At 37.0% G+C, this 20,505-nt stretch overlaps 1 protein-coding gene across 4 annotated transcripts in view; it reads right to left on the reverse strand.

The window, feature by feature from the left end:
* Positions 1-20,505, reverse strand: part of ELP4 (elongator acetyltransferase complex subunit 4) — a 141,862-nt gene that overhangs the window by 65,001 nt on the left and 56,356 nt on the right. For all 4 annotated transcript variants that reach the window (XM_071455250.1, XM_071455249.1, XM_071455253.1 and 1 more), the window contains 2 exons: positions 14,859-14,967; positions 12,059-12,165 (listed from right to left, as the gene is read on the reverse strand). In XM_071455250.1, the coding sequence (XP_071311351.1) occupies positions 12,059-12,165; positions 14,859-14,967 (216 nt within the window). The remainder of the gene's footprint in view (positions 1-12,058; positions 12,166-14,858; positions 14,968-20,505) is intronic.

Genomic DNA, 20,505 nt, shown 5'->3' on the forward strand with positions numbered 1-20,505 from the left:
ATCATCTCATTTGTAACACCACCACCAACCTTCCATAAAAGCAGCAGTTAACAGAAAGTTACTTTCAAATGCATCTGACCACAATAAATGCTGATTTTTTGGATCAATTCGTACAGCAACAACAGAATTTCAGGATGAAAACCTGAGCAACAAAAATTAATGAAAATCAAAGAAGCCTCAAGAAAGTATTCCAGTTATTCCTGCTTGTGTGAGCACAGACAACTGCGCTGGATGTGCAGGATAATACTGCCCTAAAGGATGCAAATACACATCAGGGTGGGGATGAACAAAAATGGAGAAGCAGAAGCAGTAGAGACCATGGTACAAATAGAATTTTAGTTCAGCCAGAGGAAAAAGTGCTTCTTATATGAGATTATAAGTAATCCACTGACAAAATCCTTTCACTGCAATGTTTCTGCAAGAGGGCCTTACTCTACTAACACAGTAAAAATTCTCCTTTGTAGATTTAAGGGTATTCCAGAAGCCCCAATCTAATTTTTGTGGCCTTTTCAAAGTCAAAATGCCCTTTTAAGATCAATAAAAAATAATCAGACATGCATTCCCACCTTAAAACTGTCTTTTATACAATATGACTGTGGCCTTGAAAGTTTCTAAAGTAGTCCAAGTTTTTGTAGGACAGCCAGAACACAAAATAGCCAGTTCTTCTTTCCTTGTTTCCACAGGTTTTCAAAAACCATAACAGAATAAGCCTGAAATTTCCAGGCTATTGCTGAAGATTTTAGCAGACAGTAGTGACTTGTCTTATTCTGCAAAAACTCACTTTATTAATAGAAAATACAGAAATAATGTGGCTTCCCTTTAACTGATGAGACATGAAATACCTCATCAGTAATTTCTTATCAAAATATAAAGGAAATCTAAAAAGAATAAAACTTAAGCAGGACAGTACTAAATAGCTATTTCAAAGTGGCTACTTTAATGATACAAATACAAAAATTAAGGTGATGCTTTCAAAGATCATATTAATTTAAGAAATGCCTCTTAAGCAAAATAAGAATTCCATTTAATTATAGAGTTCTTCAAAGCATCAGGAATCTCCTTTTAGTTACTGACTGAAATATCTGCACACATTCAATATTTATGCTGTCTTTCCCTCTATCCATTTTTAAAGAGAATTAAAGGAGTAGTTCAAACTCTGCCAATAAAATGACAGGAAGGCTATTTTTAGTCTAGATGATGTATACCAAGCATAAACAGCCCATGGCTATGCTACTATTGAGGATCAGATCTAAATGCAAGTACTAGATTTCCTCCCTATTAGGTTTTCTTTTTCTAACAGCAACAAGAATTACAAATTACATACTGGTCTGTATCTCTCAATAAACACTCATCCTGGAAGGAGAACCATTTTTCCCTTCATTAAAGCAAAAAATGAGGCTGATGTAAGTCCTGCCATGCTACTCTCTGGTGGAAAAAGTGCATTTGAGGCAGTAGAGGAAACCTGTAACCTGCCCAGAATTACAAAGCCTTACACCAAAAGGTGAGAAGTGTTGATTGGCAAGTTTAACAGGGGCTTTAGATTGCAGACCTGAGACAACTCCATCCCCAGAGACTGCAGGGTTTATCAATCAAGCAAAATGTGACTAAATCCCCAATAAATCCATGAGAGAAGAGATGAAACCAATGGATAACTGCACATAGTGGAGGAACAGAAAGAAAATGCTGCTCAGTTGTGACATCTGGCACCTCCAGAGGCCAGGGATATGTTCATCCTGTATATCACACACTGGATACCCAAGCTGGGGTTACATCCATCAGCAGGCCATGGTCTGGACCATCCTTGGTCTGCTCAGGTTCATCCACTCGTGTGTTGGCTCACAGATGAAAGCAGCTAAGGGGGAATCCCTAAATCCTGAGCTATCCTGGGACAGCAATCCTCAACTGAGAACTCTCCCAGAGCCAAGTATCTGCAAACTGCACAGAATCACAGAATTCCCAGAATGACTGAGTTGGAAGAGACCTTAGAGATCATGGAGCCCAACCCATCCCCAACATCTCAACCAAACCCTGGCACCCAGTGCCACATCCAGGCTTTGTTAAACACACCCAGGGATGGGGACTCCACCACCTCCCTGGGCAGACAATTCCAGAACTTTATCACCTTTCTGTGAAAAATTTCTTCCTAATATCCAACTTAAATTTTCCTTGGTGCAGCTCTTGGTGTCCCTCTCATTCTGTCGGTTCCTGGAGAAAGAGCCCAACCCCACCTGAGCACAGCCACCTTTCAGGAGCTGGAGAGAGTGACAAGGTCACCCCTGAGCTCCAGCTCCTCCCTGCTCCATCTGGAGAGCCAGGAGCCAGCCTGGGTGAGGCAGTCACTGAGCAGCTCTCCCCAAACTCAGGGAATGTTTTGCTCACAAATATTCAAATGCCTGGCAGATATCTCAGGTGTGTCACAGAGAGTTCAGAAACCCCCTCAAAACTCAGCTCCCGTGGCCAAATCCTCAAATGTTCACATGTGGGCCACACAACCCTGTCCTTCCCACAAAGAGCGAGGTGCAGTGCCTCAGCAAAGATTAATAAAGATCTCAAAACTTTAAATATTGAGCAAGCAGGTTATTTTGAGAATAGCAGGGGCAGCTTTGGATGCAGGGTGGATTTCTCCTGTGCAGTACTCACATACTCCCACTGAAAAGTGGCAAACTGGTTGGCTATCTTTGCTTTCTGTTTTTACTTGTTCAGCAAGACTCAAGCAAACACACTGCCCAAAGATTACTGGTTCAATAGGAGAAAAAAAGAAAGTCCATTTAGCAACTGTTTTGTAAACATAAACTTACAGCACCACAGTGAATTCTTGAGTAAATTTTCCTATAACAGACTTCAAACAGGAAAAAATTAGATGAAAAGCCCATAGACTGTGTTTTCATAAGCTAAAACCAGGTTTTTCAAACCTTAAATACCTGAAATGAGGCATTTAAAATGAACTACTCTCAGCAAGTGCTACCAGCTGTTTTCTGAAAGTCAAGCAGCCTATGATTGGTGTAAGTTGGCAGCCAAATTCCCTTTATTTATTTATGCATTTATGGACAGCAATAAAAAGCTTTAATTATTGTACACTATACAATTATTGCTTACTTTCTTCAGAAGGAAGGAGGAAACAGAACAGTTAATTCAGTAATATAATTCATTCTGAAGGGGAATAATATGGTGTCAATGTTAAGCTGGCCAGAAACACCACTTTAACTGCAATAAATAATGTTTTCCTTCTAGGAGACAGCTTCACTTGATATTTCAAAAGCTATTGGTTTTCAACATGCAATGAGAAACTTTAAATTACATTGTGTGTGATACAGAATCCTTTGAAAACCCTATGAAATATAGCTGAGAAAAACCAAATACAAAAAATATCCAAACCATGTAATGAGAAAAACTGTGAGAGAGAGAGCAATAAAGATGGCATGACCAAAATCTAACTTTACTTACACTTTGGGCACTGTAGTCCTCACCCCTTTTTCTTATGATAATCTACTTTTTGCACAATTCTCTTGGCCAGAAATATAAGAATAAAATGTACTCTAGAATTTAGTTACAGATAATACCCCATAATTAAGCCAAAGCAAAAAGTAGTATTTGCACAATGATTTTAGAACATTTTTTCTTCAGCTACAGTACTTTGCAGTGCATGTTTATTTTTTTCCTCCTCTCTCTTTTTGGCACTTCCATGAAGTCTTTCAGACTGAGGATAATGACTAGTTTGCTCTCAATAAAAATAATTTAAAAACCCATGCTCCTGTATTAACAGCTCAATAAAGGGTAATATTTTCTGTGAACCAGTGAAAGAAATAGATCAGAAAAACGGTACGAAACAATTTCTGTAGAGGTGAAAAATTTAAAGAAACTATAAATTTGTGGTTTCCTTACAGATTTAAGTTCATCCAAAACCACTAATATTTTCAAAAGACTGGAAAAGTTAACACTTAATCTTTAATTTCCAGAGTTACAATGAAACATTGGAAATTTAAGTGTGTTACTAGTCATGGCAAATGTTAGGCAATTGGTTTCTTTCCCCACAAAATGCCATTTTAACCCTTTACGAGTATTAGGTAGGGCTATCTTCCAGTTCCCTCATTCAGTGAGCACTTTGAGACACTTCCTACCTGAGATCATAATTAAAAGCAGAACAAACAGCACTGAGACAAGGAGATCCAGATGGATGGACATGGAAAACACTCCTCCTCTCATCCCTTTTGCTAAGAGCCCTGAACTTCAGGGCATGGCAATAAGGTTCAGGGACAATGTACACCTGTGGATGAGATCATGGGGCTTCCTCTCAGCTTGCATTCTCATTTTCCTGCCTTTACAGAGATACAGAAAACCTGAGATGTGTTTTACCATGTAACACCCTGATTGGATTTGTTACTCTTTGTGAAATGAGAACATGATACAACGACAAAATATCCTAATTTTATTAAAACTTGTGATATTTTAAAGAGCATTTAATGGAAGTGGCACTCAGTTCCTGCTGAGAATTAATACAAATATGGGGTCTAACTCTTTTTGCTTCTTAAGACTCACCATCAGTATCTTTCTAACTCATGCCCAAAGGTCTTTGTCCAAAACATAGTGAATAATATAATAGTGAATAATATAATAGTGAATAATATAATAGTGAATAATATAATCCTTTATAGAGATTTGTAAAGAAAGAGTTTTTTAATCCTTATCAACCAACATTTTTACCAAAAGATGTCCTTATTCTACCTGTCTTCAAATAGTTAGAAAGGGGGAATATGTCAGCTGCTTTACTCTTCTGGCAAATGCAGGAGAAGTTGACCCACTTATTTAGAGAGTGAACAGGCCAAACCCTTTCATGCTGCAACACTGACCCTTAGCACAGATCCTGAGAATGAGCAGCCCATTACAACATGCACAAGTGACCTTCCACAGCATTAATGACTTTGTGCTGCACGTTCTTCCCTTGCAACAGCACGTGGCATAAATATTTCCAAACACCAGAATTATTTGTTTAAGTTCTGTTAAATGGGCTCTGCTTGCTAACAAGAAACTGCACTTGCACTGTATTACAAGGGTTACAGTTTTGAAAAACTGAATGGAACTCTCACATTACAGTGTTATACAACCCATAAGACAAAATTAATTTTTACATAAATTGCAGGATATTGCAAATCTTCCGATGACACCTAATAGTTAACGATATCTTCCTGCATTTGCTTACAGACAAATAATTAATAATTTAATTTACATTAATAAGCAGTATAAAAGAAGGTGATATTTTCAAATTAAATCCTTCCTCATGTGCACAGGATATGTGTTCTGAAATTCCATATACTGTATAAAACTGATCACTTGATTTTAGTCCAGTGTACCATTAAGATTCAGAGAGTTTTTCTTTTCAAATAGGAGCTCTCCAAGTATTGTTTCACCTCAAGTTATTATAATTTAAAAATATTCTCCCAAAACTTTAGCTAAATTGTACTGTCACAATTTAAAACACGTATATTTATTCAAAATTGTTTGAAAGAATGTAATACATTTTTGACAGGCAGTCTTTTACAATATTGAAATCAAATCCTTGATTTCATCAAACCCTTCATATTCTGTGCCTTATTCCTGGAAGGCTCATGCCAAAATGATTTAGTTTGATTTTCTTTAACAATGGTAGGTTGGCTTGACAGCATCTGACAAAACAATTCAGTGAAGTACACCATACCAGGTAAAGAGAACCTGAACTGGCTACTAGGTGAAATAATGCAAAATGGAGCTTGGTATTATGACAGAATTAGTTTTGCAGGATAACCTTTTTTTTTTTTCAGTATTATTAATTTTAAATTAAGAAAAGGTTATGGTATTATAATTATTGCCTTTTGAACTATTTTTAAATAACCCAGTGGTGAATATAATGGGGGAAATGGACAAGAAAAATCAATGCAAAAATGCAAAAACCCTGTTTTTGCTGGTATAAATTCCAGCTGAGTTTTATTCCAGTGTTTTGCCTCTCTCTGTTGGAAATTTTAGTTTTATGTGCAGAGTTCCCTGCACTGGAGCCCCCCAGCTGGAGAGAACATCCAGCACAGAGCTTGCCAGGGATGATGCAGCTGCTCAAGGTATCCCATGCAAGCCCCAGGGATACCTCAAACACATGAGGGTGAGAAAATTGAAGAAACACACTTTCTGTAACACTTTAGGAAAGTTCTGTCTCATCCCTGAACCAGGAGAACCAGGGAAGTTTCATCCTTGCCCCAGGCAGACACAAGTGCTGGCTTGGTAAAAGAAGGTTTATTTTGATAACACAAGGCCCTAACTGAGGGTCAAGTCCTGTCTCACTGTCTGTTTTGACAATCTCAAAATGCAGGGTAGTTTTTTTCTATATATGAAGGTGCATAGATCAGTATGGTAACATGTATGGTGTAGCATCTATTAGCTTATTTTCCTTATTTTACTGAATGGTTGCTATAGAACTGCCAGTTTACCTAAATTTATAATTAACCAGTGTTTTGCCTTTTGTCAGCTCCCAGGTTCACTTATTCCTTTTGTTAACAGTGACCAAAAATAGCTCATTAATTCAACTGCATTTATTTACAGATTTACTCAACTTTAGAAACACCTGAGGAATATAATCAAGATTATATTGTCTTCAGCCATTAATGAAGACTGCCTCAAATTCTCTTGGGAGGAGCTAAAGGAAGTGATGCTCTCATTGCCATTTTCTAGTTCTCACTTCAACTGAGAGGTTGGTATGGCATAGATTTTAAATATATACTGATTTAATAGATACTGTATTTTAAATACATACTGATCCCACATGTGCTGCTGACAGGGTTGACTTGTTCCTCCAGGAGAAATAGCCTAAGCCTCTGTTTCTATACTTGCTCCTGATAAAAAATTACTCAGGGGATGTTTGCAGGAGCACAGTTCTGGCACTCAGTGATGCTGCCAGCTCCTGAGCCCCTCAGGACCAAACCTGTGCTGTGGTTTTACTGAAGCACAGCAGACATCAGCTCTGACTTGTTTTACCCACCTGTTTGGGTAAATAACCCCTGACAGTGGCCACTTGCACCTCCCTTTTGCAAATAGGAAGTTGACCACATTGTAGTCTGTCTAAGACAATCAGTGAAAAGAGAGACACTGAAAGGAAGACAAAAAAGTCAGAAATGCAGAGATTTCAGATGGAGGCTACCTAAGCCACAGCTCCTGTTTTAAATGGCCAAAATCACCACCTCAAAGAGTTTGAAGTCATCTTCCAAATACCAGTGTTGGAAACACACCAGACACAAGGAATACCTGGAGTTGCAATTACTTCTTATTTTGGCCATCATTATTTTCTCACAGTCTTTTACTGCCAGATGAAGACAGGACATTCATTATTCGAATGCCTTTGGAATAATTTGTTTATTTTTAATTCTGCATAGGCTCAGTTGCTGGTTATGTTTCCTTCCAAAGACTTAACCTTCTACTCTGGCAATTAGCATGGGGAAAATGAAATACAGAGTGCTCCACAGTGCCATACTGCATCTGCCCTGCTCTGAGAAACCAGCCACAGGACTCCTCTAATTTCTTCCCCTCTCCTCTTAGGAAACACCTCTCAGAAAAGATTCTGAATCTGTACATTAAGCTCTGGAAACCTGTTTTTTGCTGCATGGCTATTCTTTAAATCATACATGACATTTGGCTTCAAACGGAGCTGGCTTCTAAAGAATTTATTGTGGGCTGCACAGGTGGTGTAGCCATTTAGAAGAAAATATTGGCTGCTGTGACTTGAGTTTTGATCAAAAAAATGTATTTGCACAACAACTATTTATTAGACAAACTATAATATAAAAACTTCTAGGAAAAAAGCTTCATCTCTATACTCCTAATAATTGACAGTAACTTGAAGGCTTATAAATTAAGCAAAACCAGGGAATTAAAAAAAACCCCGTTCACAAACTTTGCTATTTGCAAGCACTTATCTGAATGTATCAGGGGTTTTAACTTTAAATAGATAATTTCAGAGGTCTGTGTTGTCCAGACAATAACAAAGGGAGTTAATCAAATATGAATCTTCTCCAACTGTCTTGTCAAACCAGGTAATGATGTCCTGCCAGCCAAACTCAGAGGGAACATGTGAAACAAATACAAAAGTAAACAGGCCCTAAGCTGCCCAAGGGAAAGTCAGCAAGATGGCAATTTCAATCATTTGGAATAATACTAAAGCAGCCTTAGGCTTTTCTCAGAATGGAAACATGTCACTGTTACTGCAATATTTGAACAAATCAGACTGCAAAAGAAAGGAACACTTATGTAATCACAGCCGTGGAGCAGCGCTTTACTCGATGGTGAGGTGGAAAATAATTAAAGGAAAATGTCCTTTTGGAGAGTAATTATAAATCTACCCAAATAACAAAGATAAACAACCTTCCCGCAGAAATTTGGGGCAGCGAAAAAACCAAATTAAAGCAGAGATTTCTTAAGTCTTGACACAGGAGTCTTTGGAACAACACAGATAAAGTTCTGTCAAATAAAACTACGAACACAATGGTCCTACAAAACTTCTCCAATGTTGATAAAAGTTACACTCAGAGCTACAAAGCAAGCAAAAAAGCACTTCAAGAACATCTCCGCTGAACGGCTGCATTAAGACAAACGGGTTGTCATATCATTTAACTGAGAAATCAAAAAATATTTCAAATATTTGGGGAACTTACCTAATCAGTAAACGTTCAGTATGTGTCTAGTCATGTAGCCATCTTTTAGTCAATCATCAGAAAATCAAAGGCAAATTGGCATGACTCAACCCAAACTTTAATACCGCATGATTGTGTCGTGTAAGCTTGTTTTGTGCGAGGGCTGCTGTGGTTTTAGCAGGGAGATTAACGACCGGACCTAAGCTGGCCTCCAAACCTTGCCCTGCTGATGCCTCAAGCCCTTTGAAGTCTGACCATCATACCTGGCAAAACAACAGTGGGAACTAGGCTGGTGTCAGATCTAATCAAGTTTCCTGCCTCAGCATAGCTAACTATGGGGTACACTAATTGGCCCAATTGCGGATTATACCTTTTGCTACAGATTCGAGACAATAATTTAGTCAAATGATGGTTTTTATCTCCTTCTAATTAAGATTCCAAAGTGGGAAGAAATAGGATTAGACAGGCTAACTTCAAAATTGTGTCCTTTAAAGTGGCATGCACATAAGATAGATCTCTGATAATACTGCACATAAGAGAATATTGCTAGTAACTAACGTGTGAAGATTTGGGAAAGCTTGAAATAGCTACTGCACCTTTTAGATAAGCATGGAAGTTTTCCTGGAAGGTTCCTCTTCATAATTTATAAATGGACAATGAGCACTCATAAATATTCATTAAAAAACCATTTTCATCCTGAATTTTAAAATAAAATCTCTTTGGAAAACATCTCAGTTGATCTTATTTTGATGAAGAAGACACAAGGAAAACTGAAACAGTTAAAAGATTCCACAGGCTATAAAGAGGTGGAGTTTCTCCCACAAAAGTGCAATCTAATAAAATAGATTTGACATTCAAGGCTTTCCACCTGTGAGGGCCAAACTATAAGGAGTTATTTAACTGGTGAGCAATCCGGAGATGAGTAAATCCATGTCCCATGCTATTATTAAACTGTAAAAAAAGAATGGTCTGGTGAAGAAAACCCTTTTGGAAGAAATTCCACCATAGTTCACAGGTTCTGTGTTTCTAGCTTTTCTTATGCAATTTGATTTTAAAGCAGCATTTCAAGTAGAGGACAATATTTTTATCCTAAATTGTGCATACAAGTATGTAGAATCTTTCCAAAAACTCTAAGGTACTCTAGATACATTTTCATTTCATATTTAAGCTACATACTGAAGAAGTCCTAGCTGATTGCATTGTGTATAAGGCATATACAATGCCTGCAATGCACACTGTTGTGCTGCTTTTTGCTTCTGCCCCCAGAACCAGCGCTGACTGACTGCTGACACATCACATTCTAACTGCAGAAACCCATTTCAGAAGACCTTATTCACATCCTTTCCTAATTCAGTTTTCCCTTGCTCCCATTTTCTTACTCCAGCCAGCCTCTCTGCTTTCCCTAACAGTATGAGGAAGAAAAACATATGTATTATAGATTAGTGAAACTTGTACAGGAAGATCACAGTAGGACAGTGATCTAACATGTTCAAAAAGGGAGAGTTTGTGTCAGTTCAGCTTACAGAAAGCATATCTCTAACAAAACCTGAAGTTATTCAAAAGGGGCTGCAGCTGAGCAGCGAAGGCAGAAATTATACAAGTGGGTCATCTACGCATGTCTGAGGCAACAGGTTGTTTCCAGAGTTGCACTTCACTCCTGCTTCCAATGTCCCATGGCTAATTCAATTCTTTTTACAGAGCCTCCTGCTAAGGGTTTTCTTTCCTTCCAAATTACATTACAGATTAGGATCTCAAATGAGTCTGGAAGAGAAAATTGTATTCCGAGACAGGATTCAGGGATGAGAAACCACCCAAATATCCTAATTCACAGCTATGGCAAATGAGAATTTACTATGCTGTGAAATGAGGGTGCACACCTCTCTACACCTCTGCTAACAGAGAGAACATTTGTATTTTAAAACCAAACACAGACTACCAAGGGTTTTGTTTCTACTGTACTGCTCAAAAGCAGTTGTTCAAATGCTTTAATACCTCACAATGCCCGGTTTCACTCGCTGCATTCTCTGGAAAGTGACAAACCTTATAAAGGAATTGTCTTGGGGAAAAAAGCCCTCCTCCATGTGCTTGCCTTTAAGTGGCTTCTGAAGAGGATACCTCTAGTTGAGAAACTTCTAGCACTCACGCAGAGATGACCTGCATGAAGAACTGGCTGCCCGATTAACTATTAACTACCTCTCAATAGGATTAGATAATTAAAGACATTGATGACCATTAATTAGGAGGAGGGCACCTTAATTTGTCACTTGATAGGGCCCTTTCAATGATTTATAGGTTAGGGCTACTTGCAATTGTGAAGGGGAGGGGGCAGTGAAGAGAGAGAACCCTTAAGTTACCTTATCAAGTGGCCAGCTAAAAAGGGCAGAGGGTCAAATAAGGGCCAAAGTGGTCACTTAAGGGTGAAGTCCCAAACACCAAAGCAGTGCCAAGCCACATTGACCAGCATTTGGTGATGGAGTAAAAAATATGCTAATTTATTGGTGGCAATTCTCCCTTTTTATGGTTTCAAGCAGTTAAGACAAGTGGCCTGCTTAAGAGCTTTTCATTTGAAAAGAGATTAAACAAAATGGTTTGTCAGGGATGCTTGGCTGTTTTATGTCTTTGTTAAAAAAAAAAAAAAAAAAAAAAAAAAAAATTGCCCAGACTGTACCGATGACTATTGCATCACCCTGAAAGCCATCTTCCATCTCTAAGCATTGCTTGGTTAATAAATACATCAGCTCTAATTGCTTAATAGTGCTATGTTCATTTGCTCTTTAGCAAGATTAAAATGAAATACATCTTTTGTATAACTGCCTTCTATCAGGACTGCCTGCATAAAGGTCACAGAAAAAAGTTTAAATTTAGTAGGAAATTTACTTAAGGACATTAGTGTAAATGATACTGTGTTTAAAATGACATAAAAGAGCGAAAGGTGATTTCAGTAATGCAAAGAAAATGGTTTCTGAATACTGATAAGGACACTTATCCCCCATACCACACACAATTTTAGCCAACATTATACATTAAAATCCCTCTACCGGGGTAATAACATGTAGCTACTTTCCCACCCACTAACACAAGTAAGAGCAAGTCATTAACATTTAATTAAATATGCTCCTGACATCCTTAGAAACATGTCATGCTTTGTTATTGAAGGTTGTGGCCTACTTTCTATGTACATTTTAAACCAAAATAAAGTATTTATAGCAGACCGATTCAGTGCAGCAAACGAGACATTTTTAATTAGGAGGCATATTACAGTATTTTATAAACCCCTTCCCAACAGCAAAGCCAGAACGAAATGAATTGACATCATCTGATGCATATTTTATGTATTTCAACAAAACGAAACATAAGAGATGGGATTAGCTCCACCTTTTGGGTTCTAAACAGTGAAACAACGTTTCTCTTACCTCGATGGTGAACTGCTTCCTTTTTAATCTAAAAGCAAGGTCCTTGGTGTCTGACACATCACAGATCAAGCTATTGAGCCGAGGAATCTGATGTACATGAACCAAACCTTGTGGAAAGAAAGAGTAAAGGAGGGGGAGAAGGGAAAAAAAAAATAAATTAAGGAAACGCTGTCATCCAGATGCATAAATTAGAGTCTTACAGTAGAATTCTGTATATTTACACACACTCATCCTCCCCTTTTTAAACTGGAGCTTACTACCAGGAGCAATGAAGCAAACGGCGCGATTATGCTCAAGTAATCAAGCAGAATAAGATAAACAGAAATCCTTGTGCGAGGAAAACTAATTGCACTTTGGTACAGGAGTACAGATGTAAAGAGCCATCTTAATACTTGTCAAAACTACAGCCCGTTTGTGTGTGATTTCCCCTCGTATTTACAGTAAGCAAATATGGCTATCACCTTGCATGCTGCCCACGGCACCACGGAGTGATCTTTATTTTATTAAATGCACCAGTAAGCAGCCAGCAAAACAAGGCTTATGGGTTACTGATAACCACTGAAGCTCTAATGAGAACTCCTTCTTTTCCTGCCCCAAAAACCACCTGAAAAAAAAAGAAAAAAGTTTCTGGGGAAATCCCGGTTCAGGTGATGCTTTTTAATAATTTTTAACCCCCGTGCCGCCCCCAGAAGAAATAAATTTTCCTCCTGCAGGAGGCTTCTGGAGCTGCTCAGATGTTTTTAGCAGCGCTAGGTGCACTGCAAGCTCTGCATTCTGTCAGCTGCAAGTCAAGCTGATTTTTTCTGACAAGGACGCTGGATGGTTTTTGTGCAGCCTAATATAGTCTCTGAACAACCTAAGGGGGATTTTCTACGTCTGAAAACCAGGAAAATTCTACAGGGCTTCTCAATTACTGCCCTATATTTGCTATTCATAAAGCCAGCGTCTAAATGGAAATACTGAACATTTAGAAAAGGTACCTGACTTCAAAACGGCAGCTGTGAGAAAATCCCCAAACATTAAAACCCTTATTTAAAATAAGGCAAGTATTTTTTCGGGCATTTATTTATTTTTTTTAAAGTTTCCTCGAATTGAAACACTTTAAAAAGCAGCATTTTTACGGGCACTAATTACAAAAATTTTCAATACTATTAGAAAAACGTTATTACAGTTTTAAACCTTCTATCCCTGCCTATTGTCCAGTGAATTATAAGAACTATTTTTTAGGGTTTTGAGTACAAAATCTAATTATTACATATAGGAACGGCAGGTATAACACAGCGTTGCTTATATACAGTATCCCAAAAATTTTCATTTAGGGGTAATCTATATAATTCTTTTGTTATTTTGTGGCTTTTCAAACATTTCAATTTGCATGCAGCTTAACAAAATGATTAAGGTGGATTCATTAAATAATGCAATAATGTAATCAAACTTCTCCTGAGTAATGTCAAAATCTTTCATCATCTGCAGTAAATAAATACCTTAAAATGCGTTCTGGGGCAAAAAGAATCCACAAAGTTAAAACCATTAGAAACACTTCTTTACAGACTGTCAAATTAAGATTGTGCAAATCTTAAAAGCTATGTATATTGGCACATAATTTGTATTAAATAGCACCAGAAATGGCTTAGCGTACACTTTTAGAGGAAACCAGGAAATAACTGCTAAAACAAACATTGTCCTAAAGGATCTCTTCAGTAATGAAAAAGGAGTATTAAATTGACAGAATTATGTTAGCATAAACAAAGGCCATATCACGATTATACAGTTGGAAAAATAATTAGGCAAATTATTCCAGCTTTTGTTCATGGTTTCTTTTACATTCGCTTTTTTTTTTCCAGATAATGAAATGTGCACCACTTTCACAGTCAGAAAGATTTTTCACTGATTTATTAATTACAGCTTGCATACACACAGTGGTGTCTCAACACCATCTTTGCTTTTTTTCCTGTGTACTCCATACATTCTGCTAGGGAAAACACTGCCACTGTCATGTGTTTACAGCAGATTTCAGATAAGCAGTTTACTTTCAGCTGAAGGTTTCCATGGAACTACAGTAATATCACAATAATAAGAGCTGTAATTTATGCACAGTCTGAGCAGTGCTCTGGATTAGCTAAAACTGTTATTCGCTGCTGTGCACAACTTCTAATATTATTTTTAAAATTTAAATAGTTCTGCTGCAACAGCTGACAAAAATCTTTGGGAAACAAAATGCAATATTAAGCACATTACCCATTTTGAAGATAAAACACTTGAAAACCCACATGACTTTTTACCAAAATCAGTTTCATATTTTACATTTCCTTAAAAGTGCAAGTGCTGTAACCTATAGCTGACAAAACAGAACCTTATTTTTCAGCACATAATTCAGCAGTTTATTCACCTTACTAACTAAGATCCATGTTCTCCCGTGTTCTCAATTTAAAACTTGGCAGATCAGAAAGTATTGATTTCATGACAAGTTCAGCTCGCCGGTCAGATGATTGCCAAGCCTGCCCTGCATGTGAATTCCCCAAAGCCTGCCTGGTGAGATGTACATCTGATTGAGCCATGCCTCAGTAATGCAGCTTGACAACATGCAAGGAGTTGCCATGTTTCCTTTGCAGCCTTAATGCACTTTGCTGAAAATTTCCCTAACTCAAGGCTGCTTAGGCAAGGGGAAACATTTAAGAGGTATAATTCCAAAATGAAATCAAACGCTGCTTTAGAGCAGATACCCAATTGGAGGGCGAGCTGCTAAGTGCCCTAGAAACACCCAGGGCAGACTTTTTGCCTTGCTGAAGATGGAACTCACCGTGGTAATCCTTGTACAATGGATTGGTTTCTCTCTCAGAGCCAATAAATGATTCAAGACCAACCACCATATCTGACAAGTTTGTTACACGTTCCATAATTGCTTTATTCTGTAAGACATGGAAACAAAATACACATCCTACGTGATGAAAAAAGGTAATTAATGTTCACAGAGCAAGCCTTGGTCTTCTCAGTGACAAACTGTGAGGGGAAAATAGGTCATCAATACTTAGAAATTATGTTAGAAGGCTTTTTTCTTAAAAAAAAAAAAAAAGACTTCAAGTATGTGTCTAAAGAAAACAAATATTTGACAAGGATAAACCATGAAAGGGCTAACTTAGCACTAAATTAACATTTCCCTAAATCTTCACAACAAGCATTTGCTCACATCAGCAATATTTACAAGCCATGTGTTAGGCTTATCTCTCATTGATTTCTGCTGTGAGTGTGATGCCCAGTTTCTGTTTGAGCTCTGAAAACCTTGGTTTTTAATACACTTAGGCATATCATCTCTAATATTTTGAGCAAGCAGAGCCTACACAATTATTAATTTTGGCTATCCGTGGAACATGGAAAACTCAATGCTAATTTCTCAGCATTTTTCCCTCTAAAACTTTTTCTCTGCACAACATCTGACTCTAAAGCTTCAATCAGCATTACCATTTCTCAATATATTTGTGATTTTTTAAGTGCTGCCTTATGTCTTGTTCTACAATGTACTGTCACATGCCTTAAAGAAGCTGTTTTCCACGTAGTTTTCTTTACTCAATTTTACATAGCAGAGAGAGACATTCAAAGGTCACAACAGAGACCATCAGAGGTAAGTCAGAAAAAATGTTCTTAAATGCTTTGATGATGTATTTAGTGAGGTATTTATTGATGTATTTACTGTATTTAGCAGTATTTAATGAGGAAAAAAGAGAAACAGTTCTGTGATAAAAATCAAAATATTTCTTGGAGATAAGAAATTGTTATCTTAAAGGTACCTGGACAGCTGGTATAATACTCTTCTTCTTGGTGCTTGTAGGTTTATCAAACCTTCAGGGGTATCAAGACTAATCATCTCAAAATACCCATTACAATTATAAGGAATTAGCTCTGCAGCTTCAGGTTATAGTTTGGTATTTTTCATTAATTTTAAAGTATTTTGTACCTTTTGCACTTCTTTCATAAACTATATGACTTCTGCTTATTCTGAAAGATAAATTTAAATACTGATAAACTGTTCCATAATAGCAATTTATCAATTAGGAGCAGAGACATTAAAACACCCCCAGACATGTTAGAACAGTCCATGCATTGTACTGACATTCAGGTTTATTAAAATGGTGATCAACCTCCCAACTGCTCCCAAGAACCCACATTTCAATAACCATTATTTTCTAGCCACAGAGAAGCTTACAGAGCAGACACCAAAGGTGAAAATCTCCTGCTCCTGTCAAAGAATAATCAGAATTCTGTTTCCTGACCTCTGCATGAAGTTGTGGTCTGTCTGGGACAGCCCAATCTGCTGAGGTTACCAGCCCTAAACCCACAGATCCCATGGCACCTTCACACCCCCTCCCTTCCCCACCTTCTGGGCCAGATGGCATCAAATCCTGGGGAGGGGTCTCTTTTCAAAGCCTCTTGTGCCCAGGCCAAGAGCATCCATCCCCATGGAGTCAGGGAACTTCCATTTTACCCACAAATCTAACCATGGAGAATGATGAAGTGCTGTCATCCTACAGAATTTCCTTTCTGAGGAATAACACAAGTGATGTGAGGTAAAAAGGACACTGCCCACACACCAATCCCTACACCTTGCTATTGTAAAGCTGGCTTGCAAATCATTTCCTCTTCTAGGAAGAGAGAGACAATATATTATATTTTAATGGAACCTTTATTCTATGGGGGCAATCACATAAAGATGGTATAAATGTAAATCTAAAGTAGTCAGTGGTTTTCTGGTCTGTAATCCCATCTTTTGTCAGCTCTTCAGGAGGCTGCTGGATGCTATTTCTGTAAGTAAGAAACAAAAAACTTTTATATAAATAAATAGACACTGATGATTCCTGGAAAGAAAGCTAAACTCCTGATACAGAAAAAAATATCCTACCCTTTGAAAAAAAAACATTTGCTGTCAGTTGATGGTTTTGCTTGCCAGTTTTGATAACAATGGGTCACAAAAACTGTGGAAAGAAAGGTGGTTGACCATCAGCAACATACTCCCATCACTGACAGTCCTGCAAATCATAAGAATAGCATCCTCCTATTTGGTTTGAATTCAAAATTAAGATTCAAGTGAGGGACAGCACCTCAATATTTGCCTAACGTGTTGGGTTTCAGCTTTTCCTCTGAAAGGGTTTCCTTTCTTAAATAGTGCTCTCTTTGCCCACGCTGATTTTGTTTTTGTTTTTGAAGTGTGTCAAAATATTCCCCTGGCTTAATGCAGTGTATCTTGGGAAATATTTTGCACAGTGAATGGCCACACCAAACAGACATTTGCTTATGTGGCATTGTTGCCATAGATCTGTATCTATCATGTATTTTCTAGTTTGCAGTGTTCAGCACATTAATGCCCAATCAAAGCTGACGTCAGCACGCAGATAGTTGTGATGTATGGCACACTGACATAAACACACAAATCATGTTGCCCCATCTGGGCTGGAAAATTTAACAGAGCTCCAGATCTTCCTCCAGCCCCATACAAATATACCTCCTGCTTCTGGCATAAACTTGGCAGCTCTGGAGGGGAGCCAGGACATGGTTAGGAGGGAAGCCAGGAATGGTGAGATTCAGGGAAAGAGTTTGTTGGCAGCTAGAAGAGGTATTGTTTTAAATTATACTCAAAATTGAAATGAAAAACCCAAAACAACCCAAAAAACCAGTCTTGGAAAGTTTTCAGTCTTGCTAGATGTGCCACAGTTTTTATAAATTAGTTAGTTCAGCCAAAATATAATTATTCTAACAACATGGTAGCAATCCTGTTGTGCAGGCTGGGCTGGGCATCCATTCTATATCTTACTTTGTGCTACTGCTTGAGACAGACATTTTCTTTTAAGTGCAAACTTGCAATATTTGGGTTCAACCAAAGTGTACTTTCAAAACATGTCAAGAAAATCCACGGAGCGAGCTGGCTCTGGAAATGGGAACTGCACACGTGCTTAGGCAGCTTTGGGCAAGGGCAATTATGGAAAAAGATTGCTTTGTCTAACTAATTTATTTTCAGAAGGTGCATAGCTTTGAGGAATTATTTGTGCAATAATTTGAGTAATTGTTTTATATATTGTTTAAAAATATTTCTTTGCAACAAAAGCTGTTTAAAGTGCACAGTGTTCTGTGTTTGCGTACAAAGCATGGGACTCCACCAACAGAAATTCATGCACAGCCTGTATGCTCAAACTTACACACTGAAATTAATATTGTGTGTTTCTACTGGATTGAGTTCTCAATGCAGCACAATTTTATCATTACTACTATTAATCAAATCAATCTTGGTTCATCTGGATTCTGTATTAGGGAAAAAATCTGTCTTTTCCCCTCTGCTCTAATTTCTAGCTCTCCTCTGGTTCCCTGTCAAAATTTTTCCAACGCCCAAAATCCATCCTCCCGTTTTGTCAGTTTCTGAAAAATTAAAAACCTCACAACATTTATGTAATGAAAATATTTAAATCCTCAGTGCTTGCACTGCATAAGTAAAGAAAAGTCAGGGAGTGGAAATTTTTCTTAGGACAGCCTGAACTTTTCTACGTTGTACATATAAACAATCTCAAAATTTTAAAGGAAAATAAGACACTCATGTTAAAGATCTACAATGAGATACAATTACCACCTATATAAATACTTGAATTACATGGACTTTTTGCATATATTTACATTTTTATTCTGATTAGTACATGAACATAATTTTAATATGGACTTTCATACTGCATTGAAAAGAAGGTATTTTAAGAGCACATCTCTTCTCAGAGAGACATTAGGCCTATATTTTGGTAGAGGGCTACTTCTGTATCTTTACATTCTGGTAATATAATCCCCTCACTGGTTTTATTTTAAATAATTTAATTAAGAATTAATACATTGAATCCTACTTCAATTTCATCACCTAAAACAATACTTACAAATATTTGTACAGGGACAAAACTCAGTTTAAGTGTTTTGTCTGACAGCAAAGAGGAATTCTGATACTTCTCCCAAGCCCAGGTAAAATTTTAATTGGAGGCAACAATCTCTGTTGTTACCAACAGGTGAATCCAGAAATCCTGACACTTCATTTGAAAGAAGGTCTCAATAATGAACACCAAGCAAGTTCATGCCAAATAACATGAATCTTATGAAATTAAAGCAAATTTTGGTGTGTGAAGTTTCAAGAAAAGCTAAAAAATTGGTTGGTTTTTTTTTCTTTAATTCTGTTACATTCAGTCATAAAACTGAAGTAGGGTCAGCACCATAATGGAGACAGCCACACTGAACTAAAAAGAAATAGTGGTTGGATATTCAATAAATGAAATAATCCTTGATATTTTTGACAGATTATCACACAGCGATGAGGTAATGACTTCACAATACACAAATATTTACCACTTGTCATTACTACTTCATCTCCAAAAGATTTTACATTGGAAATAGAAATTATTAAGAATCATGGCTTAAATATTTATGACTATTTGTTAATAATTACTACTCAAGAAAAATTTAGAATTACCCATACATCTTCTTTTGGTAAAAGAAGTTAGGTAATGGCCCCTTGTATTAGTTTTATAGAGAGATCCACTTTGTGCACTTATTATGATTATTATTCACAAATAATAATAGAATAATAGCAGGATTCAAAGTATTAATGTATTATTATTATTATTCAAAAATACCCCAAAAATTATTAACAACTGCTCTGCCAAAAAGTGTTATTTGATAATTAATAAAGACTGTAAAGTATAAAATTCTACACATCTTCCAACTCCAAACTGATTAGGTGTGTTTGCACACAGTAAATTTCTTAAATGAACGTTGAATTTTGGATCTAAAATGAATGCACGCCATATACATTCTATGTTAAATAACCATTAACAAATTTTGGTGTGCAGAAATCTGTACCAATCTCACAAAAAAACTGAACACAAGTGTCATGTCTTTGCTGGAAGACTCAAGAAATAAACAAAGTTTAACGCCTCCAGTGATGAGAAATCCACACCTGGGGATTCTGACTGATTAGGAATCTTCTTTTACCTTTGAAGAACCTTACTGACTATAATAAAGCTTAGGTATAATATCCTCTATGCATGAAACAAGAGAAACACTGATTTTGGTTGACTTGTTTAGAGGTAAAATAACATTACTATACAATATAGTAATTATATAATCTATCTATCTATAGATAGATTTATATATTAATATAGGAAGATAAAATACATTATAATATATACACTATGTATATATATAATATATATTCATATATAATATTATCATAGCTAAATAACATAGCTAGTTACATTAGCTAATTTAAAGCAGTAAAGAATATCTTTGAAAAATTTTATACAAGTTGCAGAAGCAAAGAAAGGACAAGTAGTGAAGAGAAGAGCAGGCAATTAGATGCAACACACTCATAAAAATGGGAAGAGAGTAACAAAGCATCTGTTGGTCAATATGTTACACAACAAATTAATTCCAGA

This window comes from Agelaius tricolor, unplaced genomic scaffold, assembly GCF_023055355.1.
Source record: "Agelaius tricolor isolate 1412-34295 unplaced genomic scaffold, bAgeTri1.0.p SCAF_46, whole genome shotgun sequence".
Taxonomy (NCBI): domain Eukaryota; kingdom Metazoa; phylum Chordata; class Aves; order Passeriformes; family Icteridae; genus Agelaius; species Agelaius tricolor.